Source organism: Phoca vitulina, unplaced genomic scaffold, assembly GCF_004348235.1.
Source record: "Phoca vitulina isolate PV1807 unplaced genomic scaffold, GSC_HSeal_1.0 scaffold81, whole genome shotgun sequence".
NCBI lineage: Eukaryota > Metazoa > Chordata > Mammalia > Carnivora > Phocidae > Phoca > Phoca vitulina.
In genome coordinates, this window is record NW_022589784.1 from 2,678,813 (window position 1) to 2,699,866 (window position 21,054).

At 58.0% G+C, this 21,054-nt stretch overlaps 1 protein-coding gene across 1 annotated transcript; it reads left to right on the plus strand.

Moving 5' to 3' along the window:
• The first annotated feature begins 1,641 nt into the window (after window positions 1-1,641).
• Window positions 1,642-20,907, plus strand: TJP3 (tight junction protein 3). Its single transcript, XM_032394905.1, has 21 exons — window positions 1,642-1,659; window positions 5,360-5,416; window positions 5,546-5,655; window positions 6,350-6,452; window positions 6,701-7,028; window positions 8,232-8,335; window positions 9,365-9,524; window positions 9,804-9,912; window positions 11,179-11,256; window positions 11,437-11,523; window positions 11,747-11,903; window positions 12,453-12,561; window positions 12,635-12,872; window positions 12,987-13,198; window positions 15,495-15,590; window positions 18,216-18,286; window positions 18,648-18,858; window positions 18,941-19,041; window positions 19,222-19,485; window positions 20,254-20,300; window positions 20,679-20,907. The coding sequence occupies exons 1-21, from the start codon at window positions 1,642-1,644 to the stop codon at window positions 20,779-20,781; spliced, it is 2,763 nt and encodes a 920-aa protein (XP_032250796.1). The 3' UTR covers window positions 20,782-20,907.
• Window positions 20,908-21,054: the final 147 nt, after the last annotated feature.

A 21,054-nucleotide genomic window follows, 5' to 3' on the forward strand; every position in this document is an offset into this window, starting at 1 on the left:
CTCAATAAACGTGAGCCAGGAGCCTCATTACCACAAATTCAACCAGTTTAGTCCATAGACAATGGTGTTGAGGTCTGAGCAGGAGCTCAGGATGTTCCCCACATACGGGCCACTCCCGAGTACTCATAGCCACGAACACCCACGGATGCTTGTCAGTGGGGAGCCTATTTATGTTTTCCTATGACTCATTAAAACAAATACACAGCTATTTAAAAAAAAAAAAGTTTGACCTTTTCCACCTAAAATGGTTTTGCACACCACCTGCTGGTGGCCAAAGATCATATTGGGAAAAAGCTGAGCTCTCCCCTCCAGCCCTGAGGTTTTGAGTGGGTCCTCAGAGGGGTTTCTGCAAAGGCTTACTGTCTTGGGGACCTTTGGAGATACTCGAGGGGCCCATGCTGGCTGAGTGGGCTCTGCTGACTTGTGTTTTTGGGAGAACTGCAGTGGGGAGGGGTAAGAAGTCAATTTTGGGGGGGGCCTCAAAGATTTTTATTATATTGTCTGCCTTGTTCACTTGGCAAACTCTTACCCAAACTTCAAAACCCTAGCTGCAATGCTCCCTCTTCCAGGAAGCATTTCCTGATCCTCCAGTTTCCTCCTTTCTTGTCTACCTTTCTGTGCCACAGCGTGGGTGGGATTCCTCTTTGCCAGAATTGAGTGGATGAGGCTGGGAAGGGGTGTCTATGCCCAGATTTGCTCTTTCAACCTTGGCATGAGGTGCAGCTCAGGAACAGTTGGGCGTCAGGGTCTATATAGCAGTAAGGAATGTGTGGGTGTAGCCACAGTCCCCCCCACCCACCCTCCCGACGATTCCCCCCCCCCCCCCCCCCCCCCCCCCCCCCCCAAACGTCTTCCTGCCCTGGTCCGTCATTCCCAGACCTCACCTTCTGAGGCTCAGGAGGAAGCCTGACCTTTGCTCTCAGGAGCCTGAAGAATTTCCTCCGCCCTCCTCAGCTGGGGGCCCAGCCCTGTGCGGGGTGTGAAGACCGAGCTCTCAGCAGCTCGGCCTTAGGACCAGGCCCGGTGGCGGTAGCCGCGCACCTGCGTCCATCAGAAAGTCCGTGCCTCAGACCTCACCGGGCCTCAGTTTCCCCTCTATGTAATAGGGGTAAACCTCCCGGAGGTGGGGTGCCCCGAGAAAGGCTAGCGCTCTGTCCTGGAGGTCTCTGGCACTCACCTTGCTCCTGTTGTAATAGATGTCCCGACTGAACCTCGAAAGGGGCCCGGTCCAGGATGTTGAATGGCAGGCTCCGTTCAGACACGCAGCCGGAATTCCTCCCAGGTCTTCACTGCAGCCCTGTCTGGCCGGTCTCCCTCCCCGACGGCCGGCAAGTGCTCAGCTGAGTGGAAAACCCGGCCTGGTATTTCCACCCCGGCGCCTGGATCCTGCGATTAGGGGCGAAGGCGGCCTCCGCGACGTCCCGAAGGCGTGTCGGGGCGGGGGCGGGGCCGGTAGGGGACGAGGAGGAGGAAGAGGGGCAGGTGCAGCCGGGAGCCGCGGAGCGGGCTGGAGGAGGGCGAGGGCCGGGCACTCTCTGCCGCCAGCATCCTCAGCCTCCTCCCTCACCCCAAGGTGGGGACCGATTGACCGTTTCCAGGCCCCCCAGGGGCAGGGGCGCTGGAGAGCCCCGGGGGTGGACCATGGCGGTGAGATTCCAGGCGAGTAGCCCGCAGAGGGCGGGAGGGGGAGGGGATCTAGCTGGAGTGGGGCTTGCGACCTGGACCCAGGACCCCAGATCACCCCAGATTACAGATGGGGAAATTGAGGCCCAGAGGAGAAGGGTGGCTAGCCCGAGGCTGCGCAGCGAGGGGCGTTCGCCCCCGCTGGTCTCCAAAAACTGTCTCTGGGGTCTTTCTCTGCCCCAAGGTCTGCCTCCCTTACCTGGTAGACCTGGGTTCAAATCTTGCCTTTTCTGTATAACTTCGGGCCAGTGAATCAAGGCCTCTCCGTACCTCGCCTATAAAATTGGTGATCTTCATTTTAAAGAAGGGTGTAGGGAGGATTCTAAGAGGAAAATGTGTTTTTAAGCGCTTGGCACGTATTAGGTGCCCTGTAAAGATGTTTACACCTGGCTCCCGGGGTGTTCCGCGGAGTTAGGCTTGAGCAACCGTGGAACGGCATCAGTGACTTCTTTTGTGGGCTGGGGTGGCTTTGGTGAACCCGACGAGGCTGCTGGAGAAGGAACCACCATGTACTGGGCGCCTACTGTATACAGGGGCAGCAGAGATAGGAGTCGAGAGCCCCTTTTACACCAGAGCAAACCTGCTGGGAGGGAGGGGATCTCCGTGTCTCTATTTGGGGGGACCTTACCCCCCAGGGATGGAGCTTGAGCTGACTCACAATCACCGATAGCACCGGGCGGAGGGGCGGGGTGGTGGTGGTGGTAAACTGAGGCCGTAGGGGGAATGTGGCTCCCCCCCAGACCACACTGCCGGAGCCCTAAGGCCGGGCAGTTCAGGTTCCCGCCAGCTTTCTTCCTGGCTGCGGGGAACAGCTTCCAGAATTCCCTCCCCAAGTGGCCTGTTTGTGGCCCCCTTTCCCGCCTCCCCGGGCGCCTTTGTTCCCAGAGGTGGGGGCGGGGAGGGGGAGAGAGGACTGCAGTCCCTGAGCCTAGTGTCTGGGGTTGTGTGACTTGGTACCACCTGACCTGCCCCCTCTGGGCGACTCCTCCTCTCCTCGTTGTTTGTCACCGGCCTGGTGCTCCAGGTGGGGAAGCAGGTGCAGGCCCCGCCCCCTCAGAGCTCACCTGGATGGGCCGCTGGCTGAGGGGTCTAGCAATTCTGGACACACCGGTTGATTTCCTGGCTGAATATACTTTTTATGTCACCATTCACCCATTCCCCAAACTGTCTCCCTGCTGGTCCTGTGGGGACTATGTGGGGGTCCCAGGGCCCCCAGCCCTTCCCACCAGCAGGCCCCAGACTAGAGGGGTGTATGGGAGACATCCCAGATTCCAATAATTAGGGATGTGAGATGTGTGTATGGGGCCATTGAAGACTCATTTCCTGGAGGAAGAGGCAATGGCACTGGGGCTGTGAAGGATGAATAGGAGTTTGCCCAGAGAGTACATACAGCGTGTGCTAAGGCTTGGAGTGGAGGCTAATCGCAGGGCCCGGGAGGTGCTAGTGGCCATCACCAGAGCGCAGAGACAGCCTCACCCAGCCTTCACAGCCCGGAGGAAAGACCAGAAACTTGCAAACTGGTGATTACACAGGATATTTTAAGATGGTTTGGATGCCATGAGAAAACACAATAAAACACGGAAGAGTGATAGGGAGCCAGGGAAATTTGGCTAGCCAAGGTGGGCTCCCTGAGGAGGCAGCTTTTGAGCTGAGACCCCGAGTGGCAAGGGCTAGCTGTGCACAAATCCTGGGAGCGTGTGTTGGGCACAGCGGTGTCGGGGAAATCTGTGGAGGTGAACTGGGCTGAGGGGCGCAGTGGGGTTAGGCTTGGCCCCCTGGGTTTTAGTCAAGGCCCCTGACAGCTGAGGAGGCGAACCTAGGAACCAACCTACGCAAGGCCGGACAAGCCTGGGTCACCTGCTCCTGTCCCCCTGGGGGCCCTTGTTCCCTGGGGCTGTTTCTTAAAATAAGACCAGGAAATCAAAATTCTGGAGGCCATTTCCTGATTCAAAGCGTAAAATTAAAGCCAAGTAAAAAGATTCTGTTTTGAAAAATAAGTCTCAGAAGAAAAAAAACAAGCATTAAGCAGAAGGATGCTGTGGCCCTGCAGTGAGGAGTGAGGGTGTGGGACCGTCTGCCTGTGTCCCCCGTTTGCTATGTGACCTCAGGCAAGGTATTGGACCTCTCTGGGCCTTCCTTTCTCCTCCCTTAAGGTAGGAATAATAGTGGTGCCACATCCTAGGGCCCCTCAGGATTGAACGAGTGGGTGTGCGGAAAGCACTCGGCAGCCCGCTACGGAACGGTGTTTTCTTATCCATGTGCAAAGGAGGAAAGTCTGAATCCTCCCCTCTCAGGACAGCTGCCGCGTCTCTGGAAGCCTCTCTGCCCAGGCTCTTTCTGCCTTTGGCGCGTGGCTCCTCCTTGCCCCGCTCCGGCACCTCAACCCTGAACGACCGGGCAGCGGGGATGGGGGCAACCCATTTTACGGGAGGGGGAGCTGAGGCTGGGAGAAGCACCAGCACCGCCAACCAAGGGGTTTGAGTCTTGGTTTGTGAGGCTTGTCCTCTCAGCTGCCTGGTAACTGCGGAGCCCGGAGTGCCCGGGAGGCCCCGCCCCGGGCTTTGTTCCTCTCTCCCCGCCCCCCTCCCCACTCCCTGGGAGCCAGGAATGCCGCTCTCCCGGGAACCATTAAGAAAAGGCACTGGGGCTGCCGGCGCAGGGTTTTCTGCTGGGGGAATCACCCACCTGCGGTGCCGGGCTGGGGAGGGGGCGTCCTTTCTACCAGGCCCCCCAGGGAAATAGGGCCACCGAGTTTTTTGGAGGGTGGGCTCCTCATCTCTGCCTTCCCTCTAGCAGGGTGGGTGTCCTGGAGTGTGGCCTTGCACTCGCATCTATAGCAGGGGCCTGAAAATAATCTGGTATTTCCACATTCCCCAGCCGCCACCTCCGTCAGCTCTGTTGGCTTGGCAGGTGACTTTGCCTCTCTGCCTCAGTTTCCTCCTCTGTGACATGGGGATAATAGAATCTCCCTTCAATGAGTGGGTTAAATGAGATAGTACATGGAAAGCGCTCGGCACAAGGAAAGCCCTTCCTTCCTTCCTTCCTTCCTTCCTTCCTTCCTTCCTTCCTTCCATAAACAGCTGTTGAATCCCTGCTATGAATCAGGACTCCACTGAGAACAAGACAAACAAAAATCTCTGCCCTCCGGATCTGATTTTCCCTCCCTCCAGGCTTGACCGCCCCCCCCCCCCGTCCCCTCCCCCGGCAATGGACCCCTTAACGCACTGACCCCCCCCATCCCCCCCCAGGCACTTGCCTTTTCTCTGCTCTTAACAGTTTGGTTCACTTAACCTAGGGTCTCAGCTTTGGCATATGAACGTTTGGGCCCAGATTGTTCTCTGTGTGGGGCTGCCCTGCTCTGTGGGGGGTTGAGCAGCACCCCTGGCCCGCACTTACCTGGTGCCAGGAACACGCCCAGTTGTGATGACCGGAGCCTTGATGCCTCCAGATGTTGCCACATGTCCTCTGGGGGGCAGAATGGTCCCTAACTGAGAACCCCTGACATAAATCCACTTTGCAGATACAAAAGCTGAGGTCTCCAGAGAGGTAGCCACTTGCCCACAGGCTTGGACCATGGGAGTGTCAGAGCCAGGCTCCTCACCCAGGGCAGGGGACCCCCGAGTGCTCCAGTGGACCTGCCATGGCCTCACGCCCACCTTCCATTCCCTCCTGTCAGGTGTTGGACATGGAGGAGATGACCATTTGGGAACAGCACACGGCCACGCTCTGCAAGGTGAGGCCTCCCTCTCCCCGCGTGGTTGCCAACAAGAATGTCTTCTTGATCCTGGGCTGCTCGACAGGACGGGAGAACCTTTGTCCCCATGGGAAGCAGAAGCTCATCCTATGTCTCATCCTCTCCTAGGACCCCCGGCGAGGCTTCGGCATTGCAATCTCTGGTGGCCGAGACCGGCCCAGTGGATCCGTGGTTGTCTCTGATGTGGTGCCCGGGGGACCAGCGGAGGGCAGACTGCTGTGCGTATCGAGGCAGCAGGGTTGCTGGCCGAGAGGAGGGACCTGTGCGGGCCAAAGCTAGGAGCCAGGAAAGTGCCTGGCGCCTTCCAGCCCTGCCAACACAGGGCTTGGAGCTGTTAGCAGGACGGAGTTGGTGATGTGGCCCTCCCTCTCCCCAAGGCAATTTCTGGTCCTCCGATGTAGGTCTTGGGGTCATAGTGGCCCCACGGCATTCCTGGAATGAAAAGACTGGGAAACCTGTTTTGGCTGGAGGGAAGGAAACCCAGTGTTCTGAGCCGTTGGGGGCAGGAGGCTCAGGGAGTTATGTTGGGGGAAAATGGTTCTGGGACCTGAGTGGCTGACGGATGATCTGGCTCAGCCTGGAATCAAGGAACAGCTTCAGAGAGAGAGATGTTGAAACCCAGACGGGAAAAGAGGGGGAGAATAGCAGAAAGAGGGGATGGACAGAAGAAATGAGGAGTATGGAGACACCCGTTATAACCACAGCTTCTGTTCTGTGGTTGCATTTTATTATTACAGTAGCATCCATGATTGGCCCCCATTTTACAGATGAGGAAACTGAGGCCCAGAAGGATAAATGTCTTTGTGAGACATGGGACACCAGTCAATTAGAACCAGGCCTTGTAGAACTGGGGGTGCCCGCCCCAAAGTGCAAGGTGAGGCCTCCTCCCTGAGACCCAGCCTCCTCCCTCAGGACAGGGGACCACATCGTCATGGTGAATGGGGTCTCCATGGAGAGTGTCACCTCCACCTTTGCCATTCAGATACTCAAGACCTGCACCAAGTTGGCCAACATTGTGAGTGGGGGTCGGGTGGGAGGGGCGGCCCCTGGTACAGGGGGCACCTCTGCCCCCCCAGGCCCCCGCTGAGCCCCACCTGGTCCTGCAGCTCATGGGCAGCCTGAGCGTAAGCGTCTACAAGCAAGTGGAATCTTGTCCCCATCTCACAGCTTGGACGCTGAGGCCCAGAGAGGGGCCAGGGTCCCCCAGGACGACCCAGTGGATGGGCAAAGCCTTGAGCCGGCCCTCCCTTCCTCCCCTAACAGACGGTGAAGCGTCCGCGGAAAATCCAGCTGCCTGCCACCAAGGCCAGCCCCTCTGGCCGGGGACATCAGGACTCCGACGAGGCCGACCACGGCCAGGGCTACGAAGGCGACACATCCAGTGGCTCCGGCCGCTCCTGGGGCGAGCGCTCACGCCGGCCGAGGGCGGGCCGCCGGAGCCGGGCCGGCAGCCAGGGGCGCAGGAGCCCCCCCGGTGGTAGCTCTGAGGCCAAGGGGCTGGCCCTGGTGTCTGGCTTTAAGCGGCTGCCGCGGCAGGATGTGCGGATGAGGCCCGTGAAGTCCGTGCTGGTGCGGAGGCGAGAGAGCGAAGGTGAACCAGCGGCTGGGTTGTGCTGTTGGCGGTGGGGCTCAGCGTTCCCGCAGAGGGGGGTTGCCACTGCCCTGACCCCCGTCCCGTGTGGCGGGTGGTCAGCAGAATAAAGGCCCCCATGGGTGTCCCCGTCCTGGCCCCTCCGGACCTGGGACGTGGTCCCCTCACGCGGCAGAGGGGACCTTGTCAGGGCCCCCAAGGAGGGGGTGACCCTGGGTTCCCGGGGGGCCCGGCGTCCTCAAGAGGCCCTCACGAGAGGGAGGCAGAGGGTGGGAGTCCCAGAGACGGGCAGACCCCGCGCTGCTGGCGGTGAGGATGGAGGAGGGGCCGTGGGCCAGGAAGAGGCCGGAGCCCGGTCTCCCGGGGGCCCCGGGGGGACCAGCCCTGCCCACGCCTGGGTTTTAGGACTTCCGAACCCGGAACTATGAGATTGCGGATTGGTATTGTTTTAAAGCCACTAAGTTTGTGACAATTTCGAGTAGCCCCGGGAAACTCACCCACTGTGACATCTGTAGAGGGTCATGGTACTGGCGTTTCCTTCATGACCCCAACAGCAGGGACGTGACCTCTGACCCCATCTCAATTCAATGGCAGCACTGTGACCTTAGAATTCTAAACATGATATGATAAATGGCACTGGACATCTGTCCCCACCTTGGAATTTTATTTATTATTATTATTGCTTTTTAAGATTTTATTTTATTTGAGAGGGAGAGAGACAGAGAGCACAAGAGTAGGGAGAAGGAGAAGCAGGCTCCCCGCTGAGCAGGGAGCCCGATAGGGGACTTGATCCCATGATGCCGGGATCATGATCTGAGCCAAAGGCAGACACTTAACCGACTCAGCCACCCAGGCGCCCCCCACCTTGGGATTTTAATAGCAAGAGTCACATCCTGAACACTGACGGTGATGTCATTAAGAGCATCTGTGTGGTGATGTGAGCAGGGCGCTGGGGAGCGGGGACCAGGGCTCTGTTCCTTCCCAGGCCCCTGCCCATGACCTTCTGTGCTAACATCACACGTCCTGGGTCCTGGGTCCTGTCAGAACAGCCCCAGGGTGGCGTGGAGGGAGCCGGGCCTGAGATCTCCCTGCGGGATGGCGGCCCAGAAGGCAGGCAGGAGGGTCGAGGGCAGGTGAGAAGTCTGAGCTTGAGAGGATCCCGCAGCCCAGGCCCTGCCTCAGTTTCCCTCCTCCCCCCCACAGAGTTCGGGGTCACCCTGGGCAGTCAGATCTTCATCAAGCACATCACTGATTCGGGCCTGGCCGCCAGGAACCGTGGGCTGCAGGAAGGAGACCTCATCCTACAGGTGAGCCCAGGCTTCCTGTCAGGGGCTAGACAGGGAGACCCTGTCACCAGGAAGGTCCGCAGAGCTGGCGGGAACCATCGGCCTGCACGGTGTTGCCTGTTTCCCAGAGGTTAGAGAGGACAACACAGGATCCCCCCTGCCCCATCCTCTGCTCTAACACTCCAAATGTCGGGTTCTAGTATCCCCAGAATCACACGGGGGCGCTGGCCCACAGTGCTCATTCCACAACTTGCCCTAGCTGGTCGGTGCTGATGGTCCAGAGTCCAGGCTTAGAGGCGCGGCTCTGTCTCGGAGCTGGTTTCTTTCCAGACTCCTCTCCTGAAAATCAGTTTCTAGTGATTCCTAGTGTTTGATTTCCAAACCATTTCCAGTTGATTGCTTTGAGAGCCTCTTCAGAGTTATCTGTTTCTAGTGACCCCGAGGAATTGTCTGTTTCTAGTGGTTTGGGGCAGACACTAGAAACAGGTAGCTCAGTGGGCGGAGGGGGCGGGGGGGATGACAAACTCACAATCCCCAGGGTAAATGAAAACAGACACACCCTCCGGGAAATGATAGAAAGGGATTCCCAGAGCGCCCAGAGAGGACATTAAATTCTTCCCCAAATTATGTTTCTGACGTACCTCTAAATGTCTGTTTCTAGTACCTCCTACAGATCGTCTGCTTCTGGTATTTTGGGCTATCTACTCCCTGTCCCCTACTTAGACTTGTTTCTAATGTTTGTTCCTAGTGTCTCCCGAGAAATTCCCCTTCTAGGGAGATGGGGACTCAACCTGCTTCTAATTTTCCCCTAGTGCTCGCCCCACCCCTCAGGAAATTGGCCAATTCTGGAATTCTTGTAGGAGTCACTTCTGGGCATGGTCTCCTCAGAGCAGGAGGAATCCAATTCTATTATTTCCTCTTGAGAATGGCTGTCTTTATGAATTCTTGGGGATTGTGTGCTTCTAGTCCCCGCCCCCCCCCCCCCCACCAAGCTATCTATTTCTGGCATCCCCGATCTCGCATTAACTCTTCCTTCCCGGCCCCTTTTAGATTAACGGTGTGTCCAGCGAGAATCTGTCTCTGAGTGACACACGGCGACTGATCGAGAAGTCAGAAGGGAAGCTGACCCTGCTGGTGCTCAGGGACCGAGGGCAGTTCCTGGTGAACATCCCACCGGCTGTCAGTGACAGCGACAGTTCCCTCCTGGATGGTGAGGGGCCAGAAGGCAGGCCCTGGGGGTTGAATGGAGGGCGGGGGGGGGGGGGCGGTGCAGAGAGTGCCAGGCAGAGCCTGGTGGGGGTTGGCGAGGCTCAGAGAGGGACAGAAACTTGCCCAAGGCCACACAGTAAGTCAGAGCTGGAGGCCCTGGCTGAGCCTGACTCGGTCTAGGCCCCTTTGCTGCGAGGGGCCTTGATGTTTCCCTCTGTGAAATGGGTCCAGTTTGGAAGGTGTGGGCGGGAGGCCTGAGGGGACATGCTCTCCCCTGCAGACATCTCGGACCTCGGCTCAGAGCTGTCTCAGGCGCCACCCTCCCACGTCCCACCACCACCCCAGCATGTGCAACGCAGTTTGGACGCCAGCCAAACCAACTCCTCCGAGTACGTACCCCCATTGGCCAGAATGGTCCAGCAGGAGGGGAACGTGGACATATCTTTTCCACCTGGTGGCCTGCCTGGAAGAGGCGTCCCCTGTCCACCCATAGTCCTCCCTGCCCCCAGGACTGGCTCTGGGTTCTTGGTCCTGGGAAAACCTGATATGGATCGACTTTAAAGCAGAAGGAACTGAATTTTACAACACATCCCAGACTTCAAAGTGCATAAGGCGCCTACTAGGGATTTTCTCTTGGGGCTACAACAGCCATAGGTGCTTGTTCCTTATGATGATGATGACAGATGGGGACAGGAGGCAATGACCTTGCGTTGGTGCCCTGTGGCGGCGGGGGCTCAGGACGGCAGATGAGGGCACGGGCAGGGCCGGCTCCCCCTGGAGGCTCGTGGGTGGGGCTCTGTCCTAGCTTCCAGTAGCTTCCGGTAGCCCCTGGCAGTCCTGGGCTCGTAGGTGTCCACCTCCTCTCTGCCTTCACATCATCTCCCCTCTGTGCGTGTCTGTCTCTGTGTCCAAATGTCCCCATTTTATAAGGATAGCAGTCACAAGGGATCGGGGCTGAGATGGGCGGTTAGGACTTCAGCAGATGAATTTTGAGGGGACACAACTCAATGCCTAAAAACCCAAGTGCCCAACACGTGGGGATTAGATAACGGGCACCCGACTTAGGCATCCCGCACCTGTGAGGTAGGGGGTCTGTTATCTGTGGCTGTGTAACAAAGTACCCTAAAACCCAGCAGCTCCAAACACCAGTAAATGTCGGGGGAATCGGAGCCGGGGCGGCTTAGTGGGGCGCTGCTGATGCGCGATCTTAACAGGTTACGGCCGAGGCGCCATCAAGGGCTGTAGGATTTGGGGGCGGATGACCCACTCCTGAGCTGGCTCACACGGCTGACTGAGCCATCCCCAGAGAGGGCAGTGGCCCCCGGTCTCACAGCTAGGAGGGAGCAGAACCCGGAGTTGAACCTGGGTGCAGAGAAGTTAATTCCAGGGGCGCCTGGGTGGCTCAGTCGTTAAGCCTCTGCCTTCGGCTCAGGTCATGGTCCCGGGATCCTGGGATCGAGCCCCGCATCGGGCTCCCTGCTCAGCGGGAAGCCTGCTTCTCCCTCTCCCACTCCCCCTGCTTGTGTTCCCTCTCTCACTGTCTCTCTCTGTCAAATAAATAAATAAAATCTTTAAAAAAAAAAAAAAGAAGTTAGAATTCCAACAGTCACTCTCAGCATCCATCCCCACTTCACCCCAAGTCCCTTCCCCTCCAGGGAGAGCCCCCCACTTCGGCGGGAAAATTCGGTGGATTCCAGAACCGTCTCGGAACCAGGTGAGCAGGGGGCGGAAGGGTGGTGACTCTTGAGCATCCCTCTGGTTTTTCTGATCCCAGCCAGTGAGGCTGTGCCAGGCAGGGCTACAGAGGCTGTTATGGGCCTAAGAGGTCAGGGACAGCTCCCTGGGGGGATGGGGGGCAGGGAGGCCATCAGGCAGCGGTGTGGCAGCTGGACCAGTCCGTGGGCTTGGGAAAGAGACTGCTGTTCCCTTTCAGACTCCCCGAGGCAAAGCAGCTATGACATCTACAGGGTGTCCAGCAGCCAGAGCGTGGAGGACCGTGGGTATGTCCCCCAGAAAGACAGCCCGCCGGCCCGAGGCCCGCACATCCCGGGGCCGCCTCCCTAGCACACAGTCCTGCCCTCCGCACCAGGGTGCTGATGCGGCCGCCATGTGGGGCTGTTTGGGAAACTGAGGCCCGGAGGGGGTGGAGGCTCTCCCAAGGACGCCCAGCACGCCCCCTCCCCGCCCCCTCCGGCCTGACCCCGCCTCTGCCTCGCCTCCCAGGTACAGCCCCGACTCCAGGGTGGTCCGCTTCCCCAAGGGCACCACCATCGGGCTGCGGCTGGCCGGCGGCAACGACGTGGGCATCTTCGTGTCGGGGGTGCAGGAGGGCAGCCTGGCCGACGGGCAGGGCATCCAGGAGGGAGATCAGATTCTGCAGGTGACCCGGGGCAGCGGGCGGTGGGTGTCCGAGCCTTCCCTGCCCGCGTGTCCTCCCCTGTGCGCACCCCGAGGGCTGCCCACACCCCCCACGGGCATTTGCACATTTTAACGCCTCTCCCTGCCTGCATCATGACCTTGTTGGCTGGATCACGACCTTGCTGACTGGGGCACGGCTTGTCTGGGTCACGACCTTGTCCATGTCACATCCTGGTTAGCGGTGTCCTGACCTCGTTGTCCAAGTGATGACCTTGTCCAGGATTCGTGCTTGTTATCGGTGTCAGCATCATAATCTTGTCGCTCGTGTCCCGGCTGCGCCCACCGTGGCCTGCCCGCGTCGTCTGGGCCACGGCCTCGGCCGGGTCGTGCCTTCCCGGCGAGTCTTGCCTCCCTCCACAACCAGCACCTCCTTAGGCTCCTTTTACAATCTTACCCACGTTCAGTCTCCTCCCTGTTCCGACCCCCTCGCCCCTGCAAGCGCGGCACCACGCCTCGTCCCCGCCATCCTCCTCCTGGGGCTGTGCCCCATCTCGTGCCCCCCTCCTGGCAGGTGAATGACGTGCCGTTCCGGAACCTGACGCGGGAGGAGGCCGTGCAGTTCCTGCTGGGGCTGCCACCGGGCGAGGACGTGGAGCTGGTAACACAGCGGAAGCAGGACAGTGAGTGTGTGTGGCCAGGAGGGCCGGGGCCCGGCGGCGGCCTGGGTGCTCACAGAGCCTCCCCTGTCCGCAGTCTTCCGGAAAATGGTGCAGTCCCGCGTGGGCGACTCCTTCTACATCCGCACGCACTTCGAGCTGGAGGCCAGCCCGCCATCGGGCCTGGGCTTCACCCGCGGAGACGTCTTCCACGTGCTGGACACGCTGTGCCCCGGCCCTGGGCAGAGCCGCGCCCGCGGGGGCCACTGGCTGGCCGTGCGCATGGGCCGCGACCTCCGGGAGCAGGAGCGGGGCATCATCCCCAACCAGAGCAGGTGGGCCGCCCCTCGGCCGCGGCTTCCCCGCCGGAGACGGGCACGGCCTCGCTGCCCACCGTCTGGGCTGCTTTTCTGCCGCCCTCGGTGACCAGTCCCCTGCCTTCTCCCCAGGGCGGAGCAGCTGGCCAGTCTGGAGGCGGCCCAGCGTGCCGTGGGGGCCGGGCCGGGTGCCTCGGCGGGCTCCAGCGCGCGGGCCGAGTTCTGGCGGCTGCGGGGCCTTCGGCGTGGGGCCAAGAAGACCACCCATCAGAGCCGCGAGGACCTGTCCACTCTGACCAGGCAGGGTCACTACCCGCCGTATGAACGCGTGGTGCTTCGAGAGGGTGAGTCCCTGGGGTGGCGGGGGAGGGGGGGTGGCTGGGGGGGCTCGTAAGATTGTTGGAACTTCTGGGCCAAGTGTTCAGCCACATCAGCCTTCAGAAGCCCCCATCCTTACCTCTCTTCTCCCACCAAAAATACCCATTTTTGGTTATTGTAGGGTGCCGAAGTAAGGAAACAGGAAAGGGCTTCTTTCCTTAAAAATTAATTTCTATTTCCAATTGAAATATGCAAACGACGTATAGAATCTCGAAAAAGAAATGGTTAAAGATAATTTAAATAATTTATCTCGTTAATGTAGCCCAAGTATTATTTTAATAGATCATCCAATTATAAGTTGTCAGTGAGATATTCCACATCCTTTTTTGTGTGTGCACTGTGTTCGAAATCTGGTGTGTATTTTGCACTCAAAGTGCATCTTAGTTCAGACGAGCCACATTTTATTTTATTTTTTTTTTAAGATTTTATTTACTTATTTGACACAGAGAGAGAGAGAGGGAGAGAGCAAGCACAAGCGGGGGGGGGGGCGGCAGGCAGAGGGACAGAGAGAAGCAGGCTCCGCACTGAGCAGGGAGCCCGATGCGGGGCTCGATCCCAGGACCCTGAGCTCATGACCTGAGCCGGAGGAGCCACCCAGGAGCCCTGTCGAGCCACATTTTAAGTGCTCCCTCGCCCCCCGTGGCACCAGACAGCACAGCGAGGGGGGCTGTACATTCACTGGGTGCTGCTGGTGCTAAACAGACACCCTTTAAAATACACCCATACTGGGAACAGGTGTTAGACCTAAACCTGCACACGCGTGTTCACAGCAGTGTGATTCACAACAGCCAAAATGTGGAAACAACCCAAATGCTCATCAACAGATGAAGGGATATAACACACGGGAGCGTCCCTAGGCCACAAATGGGAGTGAGGCGCCCACACACGCTGCCCCGGGGACGGACCCCGAGCCCACGACGCTCAGGGAGGGAACCAGACACGGAAGCCACACGGGGTGTGAGTCCACGTGGGTGACACGTCCAGAACATGCTCATCCACGGACGGGAAGTGGGCTCGTGGGGGCCGGGGGCTGGGGGAGGGGACAAGGGGGTGACTTCTGATGGGGACAAATTTCTTTTCAGGGTGATGAGAATATTCTGAAACTAGGGGTGGTGGCTGCACAGCTCTGTGAATGTACTAAATGCCACTGAATTGTACCCCTTAAAATATACAGTGAAATAGTAAATTTTGTTATGTATATTTTTAACAATTAATTTTAAAAAGCTAAAAATCTTAAGAAATTAATCAAATATTTATAAATACACACAAAAGCAGCACATAGATCATAGATCCTCTGAGCACTGGGCTGGTGGGGAGACGGCCCCATCCAGATTACCAGAAGGGAAGCAAGCTCTCGCCCACGGCCTCGGGGGAGAAAGAATCGCGGCAGGTGCAGAGGCCTTTAAAAAAAAAAAAACCTGCCGTAGGGATGGGATTGGGCTGAGCTGCTCCAAGGTTGCCTCTCCAACGTCCAGGAGAGGAGAAAGACTTATTTTTTATTTTTTGAGACAGACTTAAAAATAAAAGGCTGCCAACTTAATTTTGACCAAAGAATGTTTAGAAATCTGAATTTATCGAGCTTTTGAGAGAGAGAGGCCTGGAGTTCAGGAGAGGAGAACAAGAGCAGATACCCCCTTTCCTCCTGCCCTCTGTGCCCGTTTCCTCATGGCTAAAATGGTGTATCCATCCAACACTAAACTGTTTTAGTCTTTGTGGGCCAGGTAGTTTCTTTCAGAACGACTCAGCTCTGCGGGAAGGCAGCCAGAGACAGTATGTAAAAGAGTGGATGTGACTGTGTTCCAATAAAACTTTATTTATAAAACAGGCAGTGGGCCGGATGTGGCCCCCGGGTTGTAGTTTGCTGACCACTGAGTTCGCTGGTTCAGCTGCTCTAATGGACCCCATGTGACACCTGCAGACACAGACAAGACACCTTTTTAAAGTAACAGCCAAGGGTGGTCCCCTCCCATCTTGTTTTTCTGCCTTACTGTGGTCCAAGATGGCGCGCCAACACCCACATTCCAGCCAGGGGCAAGGGGCAAGAAGGTGAAGAGGGCTCCTACCTTTCCGGGAGGATACAAGCAGAACTGCACGCAACAACTCTGCTTGTACCCCATTGGCCAGGACTAGTCACATGGCTGTCCTTGCCTGCAGGGGACGCTGGGAGATGTAGTCTTTAGCTGGGCGGCCATGGGCCTGGTTGGATCTAGCAGTCTTTGCTGCAAATGGGACCTTGATTGTTGCCGTTTCTCTGCCCCTCAGCCAGCTTCAAGCGCCCGGTGGTGATCCTGGGGCCCGTGGCAGACATTGCGATGCAGAAGTTGACTGCTGAGTTGCCTGACCAGTTCGAAATCGCAGGTGAGAACCCAGGTCTTTGTGTGTGTGGGGGGGTCATTTGACAACCCTTTCCCTACCTCTGGGGCCAAAGCAGCTTGATGACCAGGCTGCCGCTGCTGCTGTTTGTGGGAAGTTAGAACAGCCCGTGGAAACATGAGGCACATGAGTCACCAGCACCCCTCTAATGCCGGGGGCCAGATGTCCTGAATTGGTCTTGGCACTCTTAGTCTGGATAGAGCCTCAGAATCCTTCTTAACACACCTCGCCAGGCAGCCAACGTGCTACCCGTTCCTTTGTTTGTTGAAGAGATATTTATTGAGCTACCGACACAGCATTGAACAAGATGATTGCCCTGAGGAGACCCCAAATGAGCCACTACAGAAACAAGCTGGAGTAGGGGGTCAGCGAATGAAAGCTCCCGGGCCAAGTCTGGCCCATCAGCTAAGTTTTTATACAGCCTGCTGAGAATGGAATTTACACTTTTTTTAAAAGATCTATTTATTTTTAGAGAGAGAGAGAGTGTGTGTGTGTGCACACGCGAGAGTGGGGAGGGGCAGAGGGCGAGAGAGAAAATCCTCCAGCAGACTCCCCGCTGAGCGCAGAGCCCCATGCGGGGCTCGATCTCACAACCCCCAGATCACAACCTGAGCCAAAATCACGAGTTGGACACTTAACCCACTGAGCCACCCAGGCACCCCGTAGTTACACGTTTTAAATGGTTGAAGAGAAGTTAAAAGAAAAATTCTGTGACACGTGAAAATGATAATGACCTTCCAATCTCAGCATCTACAAATAAAGTTTTATTGGGATACAGCCACTCCCACTGATTTACATATTGCCTGTAGCTACTTTCCAGCAGAGGGCACTATTTGCAGAGCAGATGCACTTAATAAAGCCTCAGCTCAAAGCCCCGTGTGGTGGAGATCTTGGTTAGGAGCCCCCAGAGGAGGGTGGAGGGGCTTTTGGAGGTACAACATCTAGCTGCTGGAGGGTCCTCTGGGTGGGCATCTATCAGCTCGAGGCAGTGCCAGGGAGTCCAGTGGGTCAGTGTCCCTAAATTCCTTCCTACTCCGTGTGGCTGGGTGACCCTGAGCTGGCCGCTTGCCCTCTCTGAGACCTCCCTTCCTTGCCTCTCAAATGGGGTCTCTTGTCCTTGGTGGGAGGGATGAGTGAGGGAAGGCGGCGGATGTGTCCTGCACGGCGGCTCGCTGCTGGGGCTCCCAGGCACCGTGTTCGTGCCCACGTAAGGTGTGAGCGTTTCAGGAGGTGAGGCCCTCTGTCCGTTTGGCCTTCTCACTGCCCCGGGGGGCTCAGCAGCTTTCCGGAGGCTTTTCCAAGAGCACCCTGGGACGCAGGGCCTGTGGGACAGGAACTTGGCGGGAGGAGGAGGAGGCCCCTGGGTGTGGTTCAGAGGGCCATAGTGTCAAACGAAGCAAACAGAACGTAGCCAGTGTCCGTGAGGATGTGGGAATCGGAGCCCTCCTGCGCGGCTGGGGGAATGGAGGGGGGCGGCCACTGGGGAGGACAGTTGGCAGCTCCTCAGAAAGTTAAACACAGAGTCACCATCTGACCCAGCCAGCGAGTCCGTGTCTGGATCTACACCCAAGAGAAGTAAAGGCAAGGGCTCACACTGGCACCTGCCCCCCTACGTTCCCAGCAGCATCGTCCACAGCGGCCAAACCGTGGACACGACCCAAGGCCAGTGAATAAACACAGTGTGGTCCATCCACACGCTGGAACGTGATCCAGCCTTAGAAAGGAAGGGACCCTGACACCTGCCATGACTCAGAGGGACCCTGAGGACACTGGGCTCAGTGAGAGGAGCCAGACCTCGAAGGACACATCCCGCAGGACCCCACTCCCAGGAGGTCCCCAGAGGAGTCCCGTCCACAGAGACAGGAGAGGAGAGGGTGGGAGCCGGGGCTGGGGCAGGGGGTGGGGAGTCCGTGCTTCACGGGGACAGAGTCTCCGTGTGGGGAGATGGAACGTTCTGGAGACAGAGGGTGGGGGTGGTCGCAGGACCGTGTGAGTGTGCTTCATGCTGCTGAGCTGTGCGCTTAAAGACGGTTGAGGTGGTACATTTTATGTTATGCACATTTTATAACGATAAAAAAACAGGTAAGGTTGTGTTTCCGCCATTCCTTTTAGGCCCCCCGGGCAGGGCGGGTCTCCTCCTTCAGCTGCCTGGCTATACTAGAGGGCTTCCTGGAGGAAGCAGTGCTCTATCTCAAGTCCTAAAGGACAGATGGGGGATGGGAGGGCAGCTTCCTTTGACACAGTCTGAGCAAAGGCCTCGAGCTGGGGTCAAGTCTGGGAGAGCCAGTGTCTGGAACACAGACTCCAAATGAGGCTCCTCACCCTGCCCCGTGTTGGCTCTGTGACCCTGAGCCAGTGACCTTATGTCGCTGAGGCTGTCTCCCATCTGCCTGATGGCTCAGTAGCAGTGTAGGCCACGGTCAGCAGGGAGACTGAGTGCAGTGAGTGTCAGGCACGTGGCTGGGGGGGCTGCTGCTGTCGTTAGGATTGCTCGCAGGGCGATGGGGAGCCATGGTGGGTTCTTGAGCAGGGGAGGGGCAGGGAGGCTTGAATTTGAGTGGCCAGGGGGATGCCCTTCTGAAGCTGCCGGGTTCTCTCTCCCCTCCACAGACAGTGTGTTGAGGACGGATAGCCCCTCCAAGATCATCAAGCTGGACACCGTGCGCATGATCGCGGAGAAAGTAAGCAGGGCCCTGCTGTGGGTCCTGTTTTGAGGGTGGGGAAACCAAGGCCTAGGTCTCCGACCTGTTCTTGCCCCATGCTGCGCAGCAGGGACTCCCACGGCGCCCCTCGGGGAGGTGTTGTGATGTGGGGGCTTGGGAGGCACACAGCGGCGAGCCCTGGGCTCTCCCAGCCTCCCCCACCACCCCCACCCCTCCGACATGCCGGCCTGCGGTGCGAGGCTGGGGCCCCCCTTGACCTTGGCCCTTCGCCTGCATCTCTGATCAGCTGATCTTTCACCTGCCTCTTGCCCCGTCTCCCGCTCTGTCTCTGCGGTCTGTCCGCCCCCCCCCCACCGTCTCCACTGCGGGCTGGGCCCAGAACAAGCACGCGCTCTTGGACGTGACGCCGTCAGCGGTCGAACGCCTCAACTACGTGCAGTACTACCCCATCGTGGTCTTCTGCGCCCCCGAGAGCCGCCCGGCCCTCAAGGCCCTCCGCCAGTGGCTGGCGCCCGCCTCCCGCCGCAGCACCCGCCGCCTCTACACGCAAGCCCAGAAGCTACGGAAGCACAGCGAACACCTCTTCACGGGTGGGCTGGGAGCTGGGGATCCGGGGCCGGCGGTGGGGCCTGGGCCGAGTCTCTCCGCCGTGCTGATGCCCCCTCCCCACAGCCACCATCCCCCTGCATGGCACGAGTGACAGTTGGTACGAGGAGCTCAAGGCCATCATCCGTGAGCAGCAGACCCGGCCCATCTGGACGGCCGAGGACCAGGTACCGGGTCAGGGCTGGGGGCGTGTCCGCGGTCCAGATTTGGCCTGAGGTCAGGGTCTTGACCTATTTTGGGACTGAGGTCAAAGGCTGGTGTCCTGGGTCGCGGATCTGGTCTGAGATCAGGGAGGGCCTGGCTTGGTGGGGGGGGTCTTGGCTCAGCTTGGCCTCCCCGCCCCACAGCTGGACAACTCCTCGGAGGACAACCTGGAGCTCCCTCACCGCGGCCTGGCCGACAGCTCTGCAGATCTGAGCTGTGACAGCCGGGTCAACAGCGACTACGAGACAGATGGCGAGGGCTACACAGACGGCGAGGGCGGGCCCCACACGGACGTGGACGAGGGTCCCCCGGCGCCAGCTCTGGCCCGGTCCTCGGAGCCCGTGCTCATGGATGAGCCCCAGAGCCCGCGGGATCATGGGAGAGCCTCCGGTCCCCGAGGAGCCCAGGTGAGCAGGGCACGGGGGTGGCTGAGACACACAGTGTGGGAACCTGTTCCCCCCAGGATATCAACAAACAGAAGCTTCTCTGCTGAGATCAGTATCTCAGACCCAGACCTAGGCTATTTGAATGCATGGGTCACTGAACAACTTAAAACAAATGTTTCCACCGCTGTGTTTCCTTATGGAATAGATACATCTTGAAGTCACAAGGTTGTTGTTTAAACTCAATGCGCTTACCCAAGTCCCAGCCCATACGACTTGGGTGTTTACCAAAAACAAGTATTTATATAGTATTTATTCTTTGTGAGGCTGCCTCAGCCCCCACAGTGCCTTTCTATAAATTTGACAAAGGTACCCCTTCCTCCAGGCCCTCTTTAGTTAAATGTGAAAATGTACAAATCTATGATGTGCTCCCAGGAGTTGTGCAGTACCTGACCTGCTCAACTGTCCATGGCAGCTTGCTTATGGGGCAGGCACTATCCTGAGCACTTTCCATATATGAACTTATTTATGAACAGCCCTCAGGAATTTTGCAGATGGGAAACCCAACTCCTCCTTTGCTGACAGGCTAGGGGATCTCAGCCAAGGCCTTCCCCCCCATCCCAGCATATCTTCTCACTAAAAATTAGAGACGAGTTGCAGACCTGTGTGGGGCTAGGAGAGAGCTGTGGGCAGCACTGCCTGGGCTAAGGTGGGGAGTTGGGACAGGGGTGCTCTTCATTCCAGTTTATCTTACTTTGGGGGAAGTGCTGACCTCCTTTCCCCCACTCCTAGGTAGACAGCCACCCCCACCACGGTCAGTGGCGACAGGACAGCGTGCGGTAAGAGCCCCCGTACTCCAGACTGGAGCCCCTCAGCCCTTTTCCTGGGACTCAGGCTCAGGGGATGAAGGGACCTAGAACCAAGCTATGTCTAAATGTGCTCCCATCCTTCTGGGCGAGATGAAAGCAGAGGGGCCAATCCCACCCCATGTAGTCAGGGCCCGCTTCCTCAGAGGACTGGGAAAGCTTCCGGAAGGAGAGGACATGAGATGGGGCTTTGAAGGATGTGTAGGAGTTCGTTAATGAGGCCTGACCCCTAAATGAGCAGTCCTGCTCATCTCTGTCCACACCCATTGTGCCTAGCAGAGTCAGCCTCAGGTAAGGGTAGTTCAAGCCTCTCCACCGCCCACAGCCTCTCCTCTGTTTCCTGATCCCCAGGACCTACGGGCGGGAGGCCCTGAAGAAGAAGTTTACACGAGCTCGAGATATGGAGTCCTCTGACGAGGACGGCTATGAGTGGGGTCCGGCTACTGACCTGTGACCCCTCCCAGGTGGCCAGCTGACCCATATTCCTTTTTCCCCACTGGCGCTGGGACTCGATTTCCCATTCAGAACCTAGAACCCTACTTCCTTCTGCCAGTCTTTAATAAATAGAGTATTTTCACAACACTGGCTTCTGGAGATTTCTGGGAAGCACACGGAGTGAGAGTCGGTCCTATTTTTCCTCTCTCAACCCCACAGACCTCGATCCAAGATTTTGCCCATTTTTTTTTAAGCATTTAATGTTTTACATCAGAAAATAACACGGCGCCAA

Bases quoted from the DNA above. Each gene is read 5' to 3' on its own strand.
- TJP3 (XM_032394905.1), top strand. The intron at 6,453-6,700 runs GTGAGTGGGGGT...CTCCCCTAACAG, and splicing joins GCACCAAGTTGGCCAACATT to ACGGTGAAGCGTCCGCGGAA. The intron at 11,524-11,746 runs GTATGTCCCCCA...CTCGCCTCCCAG, and splicing joins CAGAGCGTGGAGGACCGTGG to GTACAGCCCCGACTCCAGGG.